Source organism: Centrocercus urophasianus, unplaced genomic scaffold, assembly GCF_019232065.1.
Source record: "Centrocercus urophasianus isolate 14NV4802_14NV808 unplaced genomic scaffold, USGS_Curo_1.0 seq_18, whole genome shotgun sequence".
In the NCBI taxonomy this organism is placed as follows: Eukaryota; Metazoa; Chordata; class Aves; order Galliformes; family Phasianidae; genus Centrocercus; species Centrocercus urophasianus.
In genome coordinates this window covers 11,213,981-11,227,238 of record NW_024884733.1, presented here as the reverse complement: position 1 = coordinate 11,227,238, position 13,258 = coordinate 11,213,981, and the positions used below count along the sequence as shown (strand labels likewise).

Here is a 13,258-nt window from a genome sequence, read left to right as displayed (position 1 = left end):
TCTCAGAGAGTGTGAAGACATGTTCTTCCAGAAAGTGAGAGGGAAAGTAGGTTCTGATTCCTTTTTGAGGAAAAAATTAAATGAAAACTATTACGCATTGATTTATGTAGTGAATTGGAACTGTTGCAGGTGTAGCAATTGGGATCGTTTCCTCAAGTGAATCTTTGTTACTTTATTTTCCTTGAAACAAGTATGCGTCATAGAATGGGGAACAATAACAGATATATTCTCCTTTTCCCTTCTTTCCTGCTCTCTCCCCTTACCTTAAAAGGGTTAATGTTTAAAACAAAAACAAAAAAACTGTCCTCAATGTTCTTGCTGAAATCTATTATGCATGAAAAGACACTGAGTCCATTTGCCAGACCTCTAAATGAACTACATTCATTCTGTGCTTGGAGAAGTCCATTCAGCCAGAAACAGGCATAATAATTACAACCTAATTTATTTGGCACTAATACCAGCTTATTATAAGGGATTTTTGTGTAAACGTGTAGTAATTTTTTAAAATTCTAGTTGTATAATTTTTCAATAAAATTCCTTTAGTATCTGAATATTGAAAAAATTACATGTATAGAACGTGCATATAGATTAGCATTGCTTTAATCTAAAACCACTTATTAAGAGTTTGAAATAGCAGTTTTGGAAGTGCAATTTAACTTATGCTTTTTGGTGTAAAACAAGTTACAGAGAAATGATTGCTAGATGATGCAGAAATTGAACCAGTTGCAGTGTCTGTCAGTGACTGGAGAAAAGAGCTTTAACGTTTTGTCTTTTAAAACACTTAAACTTTGTTTAAAATTGGGCACGTCAAAATTGTAGGAATATAGTAGCGTTGTTTTATCACTCTGAAATCAGTGAAGAATCCAGTACTCCAAGTTTAGTAATCAAGTATGAACCAGGGATTGTCCCGTTGTGAGTAGAATATCATGATTCTCTAAGTCTTTGTGTGCCAGATTAGATCATATTATCATAGAATGGCTTCGGTTGGAAGGGACCTTAAAGATCAATCCCCTGACATGGGTGGGGTTGCCAGCAGTTAGGTCAGGCTGCCCAGAGCCCCATCCAACCTGGCCTTGAATGCCTCCAGGGGTGGAACATCCAAGCTTCTCTGGGCAGTCTGTGCCAAGGCCTCACCGCTCTCTGAGTAAAGAATTTCCTCCAAAAATCTAACTTAAATCTCTTCTAGTTAAAAGACATTTGTCCTTGTCCATCAGATCAGGTAGAAAGTTGGTCCCCCCTTCTGCTTGTAAGCTTCCTTTAAGTTCTGAAAGCCCCAGTGAGGTTTCCCCATAGCCTTCTCTTAGCTAAACAAGCCCAGCTCCCTCAGCCTGCCTTCATAAGAGAGGTGTTCCAGTTGTCTTTGTGGCCCTCCTCTGGATGCACTTTTATTATGTCTTAAGTGTTCTACCAGCGGTGAGCAAATTATAGAAATAACATAGACTTTACTTATAAGATCGGGAATTTAAAAAATAATAAGCATTTAGGAGACTTGGCTTATTTTATATAAATAAAATATAAGTAAGTGCTTGTTCTTGCCTGCATTGTCACAATGTGTGCAAGGAAGTCACACACATTACTATGGGCATCCTCCCTCCAGTCCAGGCATGGAAAATTCTAAGGATGAGCGTAAGATAGTTGTTTCTCTACTCTTTCTGATTTGGTTGGACTTACATGCTTAATAATTTCATGATGTGCTTAATCTAGAAATAAATGCTATGTGTGAAGGAGCATATTAACAGCTGGAGACAAATTTCACTTTATTTTCTTTGACCTGGATTCCTGTATGTATTAAATTCAGCAGAGGCTCAAGAGCTTGGTGCTGTTATCCATCACAACTGCACAGGGCCCTCCTGAAGTTAATGCCATAACCATCTGCACGCTTATTGCTGCTTCTGGAATTTGGGCCTTTAAATACAAGTCGTCATCTTAAAAGCTCGCTTTAATCAGTGACTTAGGCTGACTGAGCATTTCCTCAAGCAAACTGTAGAAAATACTGTTTGTGAGAAGTCTGAGTAGAGGTGAGTGGGTGAGGGGCTCATGGCAAAAAAAAAAAAAAAAAACAACTAACAGGAAAGGGTAAGGAGAAATACCATCCTCTATGCTCTCAACCAATTCTTTATCTGGCAGTCCTCCTGCTGACTGCTTTTCCTGCCAAGTCTCCTCCTCCTTCCGTCCCCTTGACAAGTGAAATACACTTTTTTGTACATCCAGTGAATATCTACGCAATGAGAGTTACAGTACTTTGTTACCAAGACTCCCTTTATAGCCATCTCTAACTCTTGTTTAAGATTGCATTGTTTTGGGTATTTCTGAGTTTGACATTATGTGAATTGCACATGTGGTTTGGCCCAGCCTGGGGTTGTACAGTGCAGTAATATCTTGAAGCTACCAGGAGGAGCTTCAAGGAGGTCAACAGAGTAAATGTTTCAGGGTATACTTTTTGCAGAGTGAGTTGTTTTCAAGTTATATATATAATTTTCAAATTGTTAATATTTTTATCTGAAAATCTTGTGCTTCTGTTTGAAAACTAAATGTCACATATGGATTTTCTTTTATGGTCTTTTCTTTTCTTTTATGTGTCTGTTTTCTTTTATGGTCTTCATCCTCCCCCCCACTCCTTTACTGTTCATCTTTGATTCTGTTGGGGTTACTTCTGACCAGCATCAGCATTGTAGCATCTTATGTGTTTTCCCATCCTAGAGATCTGTATGGCACACTGCTCATCAGTTCCCATTTCTTTACTGTTGTGAAGTGGCAATTCAGTAACAACATTCTGAGGCAATACTTATAAAACAAAATAATGTATGAAATATGTTGCTCACCTTTCACTTCTGACTTCCTTTAGGTACTTCCCATCAAGGTGGCTATTCCCATGATGCTGTGGTCCATGCATTACGGCAGTGCGGCATTCGTCATATTGACACAGCAAAAAGATATGGCTGTGAATCTCTCCTCCAAAAAGCTATCAAAGAAAGTGGTGTGAAGCGGGAGGACCTCTGGATAACTACCAAACTGTGGCACAGTGATTATGGCTATGAAAACACAAAAAAAGCCTGCTTGGAGTCATGTGAAAGGCTTGGTGTTGAATATCTTGGTATGCATTTTTCATATAGCTTATTTGCTATACCTGCCATGTGAGTAGAGATGAGAAAGATAAATGAGTTCTGGAAAGAATGTTATGTTGCAGATAGATTGTGAGAGCCAAACTCTGCCCTAATTTACACATTCACAGATTTCTTCTGTTCTTGAGGAAATTTATGTACATATAACTGAGAGTACAGAATTTTTCCTTGTTGCACATCTTTTAAAATGGAAAAAGGTACGTTTCTTTTTTTTTTTGTAAAAGTACATTTCATTGTTAATTTGAGTATTCACTAAATAAATTAGAGCTATATTTTTTTGCTGAAAACACCACAAACCTGTGGAAGAACACGAATTCACAGACTTGGCAATATTTTTTTAATTGGGAAACAAAAATGCGTAAGCTCTTGTGGTCTGCTGCATCTCAGGGAATGGGTGTCCTTTCTAAAAGTTATTTTGTGAGACTATTGATACTTGTAAAATTTCTGGGTATCTGCCTTTGGTTTGATCTGTTGATGCAGTACACTTTGGGGGAAAAAGACCAGAAGACTCAGTCTGATACCATATTAGACTTGCTTTAAAATATACCCTGGTCACAAACTTTTCATATTCAAAGATGTGGTGTCTTGCTGTTGTATTAGACAGGCAGTGAGCAGCAGTAGGCGACTCAATTTTACGTAACACATCCCAGACAAGGAGTGGTGGTACTTGATAAAAAGTAAGTTATGTATTTCAAAATGCTTTTAGTTCTTTCTAGCTAGGTAGAACAATGGAAGGAAAATGGAAGAAGGTGAATTTAAAGTACTTATCTAAACTGATGATATTGGAGAGGATGTTTATGCTGACAAGGATTAATTGATCAACTATTACCTGTTAGTGTCCTGAAAACACATACTTCCTTCTTTTGCTTTACACTGTGCACTTGTATTCACTGGCTATTTAGCTTGATACTCTGCAAGGTGTAGGAACAAAACCCATATCTGTTAAAGATCTGTATATTTATATGCAGATTTTTGGCTCTATTCCTTGTGGAAATGTATTCCTGAGCTTCCTGCACAACCACAGAATAAAGCAGAATGAATTAATATCTCTTTCTCAGTCTCGTGCAAATAGAAGTTTCTACAAGAGGATTTTCATGATCAGTGTTCCAATCCTTAGCTCTGTCCTCAAAATTAAGAAATAGCATGTTTCTTTCTCTCTTCTTTCTACTTGTTTTGTTTGCTTTCTTTTTTCCTCTGCTTGCTGTGGCACTGGTGCTGAATGCCAATGAGAGGAAAACTTGACTCACTTCCAGGAAATCTTTCTCAGTGATTTCTCTCAGTACTCTAATTTGCTTTTATTTTCTCAGGTAGTAAGTAGACTGATTAAAGTCTGTGCTCATGGAAAATTTCACTTTAGACGTGGCTTCCATGGTTCAGCAGGAATTGAAGGGACAAAAATGTGGGAGCAAGAATTGCACTAATATTGTTGTCAAATGAGAGAATCCTTTGTCTGGAATAAACAGAACTTCATTCTGTGTTCGGCTCTGAGACTTCTTTTGCTCACATTATTGAGACAAATTTAAGAGTTATTACAGGTGCCTGCACAATATGCCCCACTGTTCAGTACTCTTCATCTTCTGTTCCCACTTGTCTATTTTCTCTCCTTTTCTTCCTTTCCTTTCTTCCGCTAATGTTTCAGTAATCTATAAAGCTCTTCCTGACTGACCAATTAGTCAGAAATAGTGAGCTAAATTAATACTAAGTTTGTTTGAACTTAACAATTTATAAACTGTGATGTGTTAGGGAATATTTCATGTGAAATTCATGGATCTGTCAGTGAGGATGGTGACCTTTACAAGAAGGATGGGAAGACAGAAAAGGCTGCGTAATAATTATTCTGTGGTTGTGTGAAAGAGGTGCAACTGAGTTCTGTGTTCTGTGCCACGCGTGCTGGTGAAGTAGACCCTGAAAGGAGGTAAAATTCACAATGTGTTTCATGGTTTTGTAAAAAACATCCTGCTTTAGGTTCTGTGTTCCTCCTGTCTGAAAAGACCCAGGTGGAAAGTACTGTTGGAGGGGTTTTCAAGCAGAAAGTAGCAATATGTTGAAACGTGAACATTTCAAATGATTTAAGAAAGCCGAGAGCTTTTTGTTGAATGTTTTGAGACTTACAGAAAAAATGCAGAAGACTAGTTGGAAAATACAGTTATAAGCTTGTGGACCTAAACTTAGATACCCTTGCTCTCTTTTTGTTCAAGAAAAGTTGTAGTAATAGCAGGGCTATTTATGTCTAGGCTTATTTAGGAAAGTAAATTATTTAGTTTCAAGCATCTGTTAAAGCCAGCAGTTTTTCTTGAAGTAAAGCATGGAAAGCAGAGCAGAGTATTGCTCTAGATTTCCTGATTTCATCATATGTTAACCAAATACATGCATATTCACAGTATTTCCATAGGAATACTTGATTCATATATCTTGTAAGATTCTAGGTAACATATTGTGAAGTTGCACCTTTATTTGCAGACCTTCAGAGCTGCAGATCTGTAGGAGCCTGGCAGCCAACTGTGCAGTGAAGGTCTTTGTCTCAAGGAAAGCTCCACTCGTGTCCTTGAGAGTCCATGTAGCCACACCAAAAAGTAATATAATGCTAATGGATAAATCTGTGAAACTGATAGGAGGCAGTCACTGCTTTTTAAGAGAAATTATTCCATGTCAATACTGTTACAAAACTTCTCTCATAGGCGCTTTTGGGCAAATGGTATTAGGAAAGCAGTGTTCCAGGGTTTTTGTTTGAATCAGTAGATTAAATATCCATGAGAAACTGGATATATTTTTTTTAATTTGTGGGCACTGGTTATAACAGAGATTCTTCTTCTGTTTTCTAAATGCGGTACTCCAACTAGCAGTCATTGTAAACCAGTAAGAAATGGCAGCAAATCTTATGGGTTTGGCAGCAGCAGAATACATTCCTTGGGATTTAGATCAAACCTTCAAAGTAACTTCTTGAATGTGATTTGTGGGTTATTGAGTTCATAAACAATTTTTTTCCTTCTGCCTGTTCTGATTCTGTCAGATCCAACCAAATTTAACCTATCCCAGATGCACAGCTGGAACTGGACTTATCTTGGTTGTATCAGCACACTTGGTGTACCATGTCTTGATAATTTCTTGCATCCTAGTGATGATAATACACCCAATTCAGATCATGAATTGATACAGAATGTTTTGGAGGCTGCTTCATGCTGATCACTATATATACATATACATAATGTTAGCAATTTGAATAGAATCATAGACTTTAATTTCTGTGCCCTTTATATGTGAAAAGTCCCTTTACTTCTGAATTAATAGAAATTGTGTTATCTGTAGGTGCCACAACCACTAAGTAGTCATAAACCACTCTGTTTTAAATGTGTGAAAGTTGTTCTTGTGTGAAGGTTAGTTTTCCTGCAGCTGTGTTTTGTCATTTGAACTTTAGGTCCTCAATTAGTACTGCACCACCATAACTTGATTGTCTGTAAAGCATGCTTTAAAAAGCTGGTAAATATAGCAGTCAGTTGTGATTTTCTTAAGTGCATCTTGATAGCATGAATCATTTTTTGAGTTAGGTTTATTAAGAATATGGTTGTAAGAGACCTCAGAGTATTTCTTTGTCCCTCTACAACAAAGCAAAGTCTATGTCCGTGTCATTCTCAGCAGATAAAAAATGTAGTCTGTTCCTAAAAACGGCCACTGATAGCTATACAATTCTTGACTAATATTAAGCTGTTTTGATTATTATTATAAACTCATTTCTTGCCTCTGAAATTAGAAGGTTTTGTGTTCATGTAGTCCCCCAGGGGAAGAAATACCTTCAGCAAATGAAAATGTGTGGGTGCAGTTGTGAATGTGTGTATGAGCGAAGGTGAAATGGTAGAGTTTGGTTTGTGAGGTGCTTATTGCTCTTATCGCTCCAGACGTGTTATGGAAAGTTTTCTGACACGCATTCGAAGTACACAGATTCTCGTTTAAAATAGCTATGCTTAGTTTCTCAAATACAGTGGCAGTTCTGTATCTTATGGCTATATTCTGCTATTCTTCCACGGCTAGCTGTGCTGTGGTGGTTAGTGCATGACTGGCAGAAAGACTATTTTACCCTGTGTATCAGAGATAAGGTACCATTTCCCCACTTCAACGAACTCTTCTTGCAGTCAGAAGGGCTGTATTTTGTGATCCATAGATGCTTTCTAGTCCTGAATGTGTATGTTTCTAATTGCAAAGTATTTTTTATTGTAAAAAAAAGCCCAAATTACAATAAGCGTCATAGAATGATGCCAACATTGCGTGCTGAGCAACGTTACCTTCTCTGAACTTTAAGACTTGTAGCACTGCAGTGGTAGTCAAGTCTTAATAAACTAATGACCAAAATCCCTTTAATTTAAATGGGACCTGTTATATGTTGAAAGCTTATACTAACATGACCATGAAATTCTAGTTAGAGTAACCTAAGCCTGAAGCAAAAGTGCGACTTCGGCCACCTTTCCTTACTAATAAATTCTTATAGGATTTAATTTATTAAAACTGAGTGGATGTATTTGGTAATGATCGTGGAGTTGTGTTTTGATAATAGTATGTTAGAGGCCTCTGTGGAGGGAAAGTGCTGCTTCACGTGATTTGACATTTTTTGAAGACTTCGGTACCGTTTCTTTTCCAGATCTTTATTTGATACACTGGCCGGATACTCATTTTCCAGGTAAAAGCAATCAGGAGGTTCGAGCTGAAACCTGGAGAGCAATGGAGGAGCTTTATGAGAAAGGTAATGTAATAATTAAAAACTTGTCTTTGCAGAAGGAATTACGATGTGTTTTAGGCTTTGGGAAATCTGTAATGAAAGGTGTTTAAAAAAAATAAAAATCATTTGAGCTGTGTGCTCATATTTGGATCATATTTGAGCATGTCAGTTATTTGAGCCTCTTTGAAAATTGCAGCATTAGCGTTCTGGTAAACTAAGGGAGTTTTATGTTGCTTTTAAGTAATATGGTTCCAAGTTTTGCCTGTGAGATTAATGGTGTGCATACTTCCTTGAAAAATTCTACAGATTATGTTGAAATGTTTATGTTACAGCAGAATGTCTTTGTAGTAACCTCCACTGTTGTCAGTATAAATCACACTACCAAGTTTTATTTCATTTTGATTTTTTAAAATTTATTTTAGGATGTCATTTTTCACTTTATCTTGTACTATGCTACTTTATAGGACCTATTTGTGTTTCAGAAAATGTCAACAAAACAAGCTGGATAGGTAGGAACAAATATCAAACTGCAAATTCTTTGTTTTTAACTTTTTCAGAAACTTTCAGAGGAGGGAGCTATTCTCTCAAGTTGAGGTTTCTGTCAATATGTTTTTTTTTCGTGCACGGCAATCTTCTGTTTATGTTCATATCAATAGGAAAAGTAGACTGCCCCAAGCAAAATTTGTCATGTAGGTTTGAGGGGAGGATTTTGCTCTTGAGGTGTGAACAATATTTTTAGAAACAACGTAAAAGAAGGTCCTGTCATACAGTTCTTAGGCAATGTGATCCCACTGTATTTGGATCTTCAAAGAATTTATGTGGACCGTGAGAAGAATTCTTGGTTAGTCTATTTGCCAGCTCATATACTGAAACAGTGAGTGTAGCAGTAGAGTGCTGCCCATACGGTCTGCATGCTGTATGTCTTTTATCAGTTTTATCTGGGTAATAAATAAACCCATTTTTTTGAGCTTCTACCCTTGAAGTGTTTTTGGTTTGCATTTGGAAACACAAAAGTAAATTATCTTTGATACATCTTTGGTTTCTGCTTTTTATATTAAGCATAGGGAGGTTGCAAAAAGTATTTTTTGCTGTGTAAGGGATTACAACATTAAGTTTTGAAAGAAATACTGCACCAACCACCAACCTCATGTTTCAAGGCATCAGTGAGTCCAATGATGGAGTGAATCATTCAGCAAGCTATTTTGCTTTTCCACTGAAAAGTGCTTTCTGATGGGTGTTTAGGCTAACACATGTCATTTGTGCCTGGGTATGCCATCCGGATTGCTGCAATTACGTTATATTTTCACTTGCTGTTAATATTCCTATCTTGATTTATTTATTCTGATATTGCTTACATTTGTGATTTATTTTATTTCATGTCTTTCTAATGCAAAAGATTTTGAGCTGTTCAGTGATCTTCAGTAAGACACTGGAAATGCAATCACTGAATTGTTTTTTATTCTTTGTTTCTATGCACGGTATCTATAGATACTGAGGTTGTATTTATTTATTTATTTTGCAGTTATGTTTCTTTGTCACTTTTCACTACCATTTTCTTAATTTAAGCATTCTGTAGGCTCATGATTCACACAGGTTAGCTTAAGTATTCCAGCTCTGGTCTACTTTACTTTGGTGAATTTGCCCTCACCTGTAGATGATTTGTTAGTCTGATTGAATCAAGTGCCTTTGAACGTTAGCCTACACAGTTCTATGTTAAGGGATGCAGACTCTGCATGTTCTGACCATAACCAGGAACTATTATTGAAATGATATGCAAAAGTTAACCACTCTGGAGATGGAAATGCAATGATTCCTGAGGAAAATGTTAAATAACTTGTTTGCATGGTTAACCACTAGACTTTCAGTTGAAGATTGAACGATTACTGCATATCTTTGTGACTTGCTATGTGTTATGTGAGTAAAGTGTTAGCCTCAGTACAAATTGAATATATGACTTGGTCAAAATCCTTACTTGAGGGGAAAAAAAGAGTTTTAGGCTAAAGGGTGAGTTCTTCATTTTCACTGAATGTGGCTTTGGTGCAGGTAGTCATTGGTTCCTGTTCGCAATACTGGTTTTTTAGGGCATGTTTACTGGGGGCTGGCTTGAAGCAAAGCAACAGTAGAAAATAAAAACCTTCAGGTTTAAGGATTGTCTATTTAAAAATGAATAATATTCCTTAATCCATTCATGAAGGAAAGATTGAAGTTATTTAACTTGCTTCTGGGTTTAGCAACTAGCTGTATCCACACGGAGGAGTTTCTGGAAATGCAATGACATTAAACATAATTCTCTGTGGAAAAGCTGGTTTGTAGTATGGGATTAATAATGCATATGTGCAAGAGACTGGTAAGATGATAAAAAATCTCAATATTGACCGAAGTCTTTGGTCCAGCTGTGGTAACAAGATTTTCTTTAATGACTTCTTTGTATTCACAGATACTTTGATTTCAGATATTTGAAAATCTCATTCTTTCAACCTCTATTTAAATCCTGGTTGATGTTTATTCTACGAGATTTCACTTACCTGAGGCAAACAAGATTTTAAAGTAATGTAAATTATTAATAGCCTTTTATTATATCACCATTACCTATTACCCTACCAGGCAGGTAAATAAGTTATCAGTATCATGAGTCTGTAAAAGTCTTTGCAGGTTGGGTTTGTTTTTTTTTGTGTTACAGTATGTTTTGTATTGGTCACAATGGTCAAATGCATTTATGTTTATAGATATGAGGTTTTTTTAGGATGTGTAAGCAAAGATGGATTCTACCATGTTCATCTTAGAGTCACCAAGTAGTAACTGAGACCTAAGGTAACAAGGCTTGTAGGCCTTTTGGACTGAAATATCTTCTCAGCCAGTTGAGGAGAGAGTATGGTTCTTGAGTCTATGCACCTGTCTGGGTCAGCATGTGCTAAAACCCAGTCCTCAGATGAAAAAGATCTCTGTGTGATAGGTTAAAAAAAATCTAAAAGATTTTTCGATATTATTTGAATAAATAGTTTAGGGAGCAGAAAACTTGAATGAAAAGTTAAGCAAAACTCCTCAGATTAGAACAGGTCCAACTTCAGAAAATTCCCAAATGCTTCTGGCTGAAGAAATAGCAGGTTTACTGTTATTTGAATGCAGTGTGTGCAAATGAAAATGGATATGTAAACTGATGCATGAGCTTTCACTGAAACATATAGGCATCCTTAACTTTACTTTTTCATAATCTTTCAGCACCTTGTAGTGCTTTCTCTGTTTTGTCTTAAGGAAAGTTTGAGGTTTATCTGTAACGTCAGAAGCTTCTATTAACTGGAAAGCAATGGGTTTAGGTGACAGAACAGGGAGATCTCCTTTGCTTTCAGTCAGAAATCTCCACTGTGGCTTAACGTTATCCATGTTTTTAAGAATCTTCTTCTTGTATTTCATCAAAAGTAATTTTTGGTGTTAACATTCTTTAAAAAGAATCACCTGTCCTGATCTGATTTTTAACTGGAAATATGAACAACTTAAAACAGGAAAGAATCTGAGTAGTGTTTGTCAGTATTTGTCTTGTTGCACTTTGTAGCTGAGTGGTTACCATACTGTAATTTTGGCAAGTGCTCCTTGGGTTCAGTGTGCTGACAAATTTTTGCAAACTGAATGGAGTCCAGTTGCTGCCTCAAGGCTGGGGTCTCAGAGGCACACTTGGAAGAAATTTTTTAGCGCTCTCTCCATTGTGCTTGAATCCAGCATTCACCTTCCTAATGCAACTGAGCAATTGTCTTACAATCTCACTTCAGGGTAAATAAGTTTTCCCAGAGTCCCAGGTGATTTTCATGAGGTTTTTATAAGGAAACCACGACAGATGCAAGTTTTACCAACTTCAGGATTTTAAGTCCCTCTGGGTTGAATCTGAAATGTGGTCAATCCTGTGTTGTTTTTTTGTTTGTCTGAGCTATAGAGTCTGTAGCAGACCAAACATTTTCTCCTGACTAAATCCTTCAGTATGTTTCTTAGAGTCTGTTAATGGTCCTAATGGCATCTCTCCCTTGTTATCCTATATTTTATACATTTCTTCTCTCTAGCATTTCTTCCCTACAAACAAGGCAAGGTTATGCTTTTAGTTTGTTATATTTCAAATATTATGTAGTGTAACCAGATTTTGGTGATTAAATTTGCTGTTTTCCCATAATAACCTAGGGAAGGATGTGCTCCAGTCCTGATCAGTAAAAGCGGGTACATATTTTGAATTGATACTGAATGATAAATAAAGCTATCTGTTAGTAAGTCATTCAAAATATGTACCCGCTTTTACTGATCTCATTCAGTATCAAGAACCAAAATTTATTAATTGTACATATACTTCCCTAAACCATATGGGAAATGTATTAGAACTGTTAGTCGTTATGTTAATGAGTTATAACAGCATCTAATTCATGAGGTATTCGTATTCAGGTTAACTGTGCTGTGAGAATTGTGCTGTCCCTTAGTGTAAGTAGTAGCTTTAGAGTAAGTAGGGGTTGGAGCTCTGCACCTGGGCTTGTTAATCCTGAGGAGTGGCAGCAAGTTCCATTGAGCAATTATTGAAACATCTTTACTCTGACGATTAGGAACAAATGATTGTGGGATAATACTTATCATTTTCTTTACAGTTTTTTTTTTTTTTCAATTGTGTGTCTCTGATGGTACAGAATAAAGGCTCTACCAGTGCTAAATAGATTCATTTAAAAACAGTGGTAAGACCAAACTGCTAGCAGTTTATTCACAGTAGGAAAGCTCTTGCTGTTAAAATGGATTTCTACTAACAGAGGATTAAGTACTCTAGAACTTCAATGTCAAGAATTACTTTATTTCAATGCTATTAAGCCTGGAAATGTAACATATTATTAATATATATTTTATATGTATGTATGTTTTAAGTATGGTGATTTGTTAATCTGCTCCAGTTCGACTGTAGCAGTTTCACAGGAGGCAGTCAACTGTCACTGTATGTCATAATATCACAGTGAGAATAATTGAGTCTGTATGTGTTGTCCGGTACTGAGAGGCAGAGAATTCTGGACATGTCTTTGTTCAACAGGCCTCATAGATCATTTCTTTTAAGATCTATGGGGTAGCAGTGCTGAGAAAAAATGCAGAATAAAACCTTATTTTGGTCAGCGAGACATTTGTGTGTAATAACTGGGTCTTCCTGTTGTAACAGCTGAAGTCAGCTAGGATTCTTGTAATGACAAAGCTATGGTTTGAATTTTTGTGGTCTCGTACATTATCATTTTGTGGAATTATCCTCTCTGATTCCTCAGGACAGAGGCCAGGCTGCCTACAGAACCCATTCCAAGATACATACATTGAGTCAAACATTCCCTTGACAACTGCAGCATTCCTGTATAGGCATCATTTGTCTGCCAGCAGATGAAAGCAGTGTGGGCAAACTGCTTTGACATCATGAATAGTCATTATGTAT

The 13,258-nt window shown here is 36.7% G+C and overlaps 1 protein-coding gene across 1 annotated transcript in view; it reads left to right on the top strand.

Annotated features, from left to right (window-relative positions):
- Positions 1–13,258, top strand: part of LOC122160793 (uncharacterized oxidoreductase ZK1290.5-like) — a 43,447-nt gene that overhangs the window by 8,501 nt on the left and 21,688 nt on the right. Inside the window, exons 2-3 of the mRNA XM_042819680.1 lie at positions 2,846–3,094; positions 7,753–7,854. Coding sequence (XP_042675614.1) covers positions 2,846–3,094; positions 7,753–7,854 — 351 coding nt within the window. The remainder of the gene's footprint in view (positions 1–2,845; positions 3,095–7,752; positions 7,855–13,258) is intronic.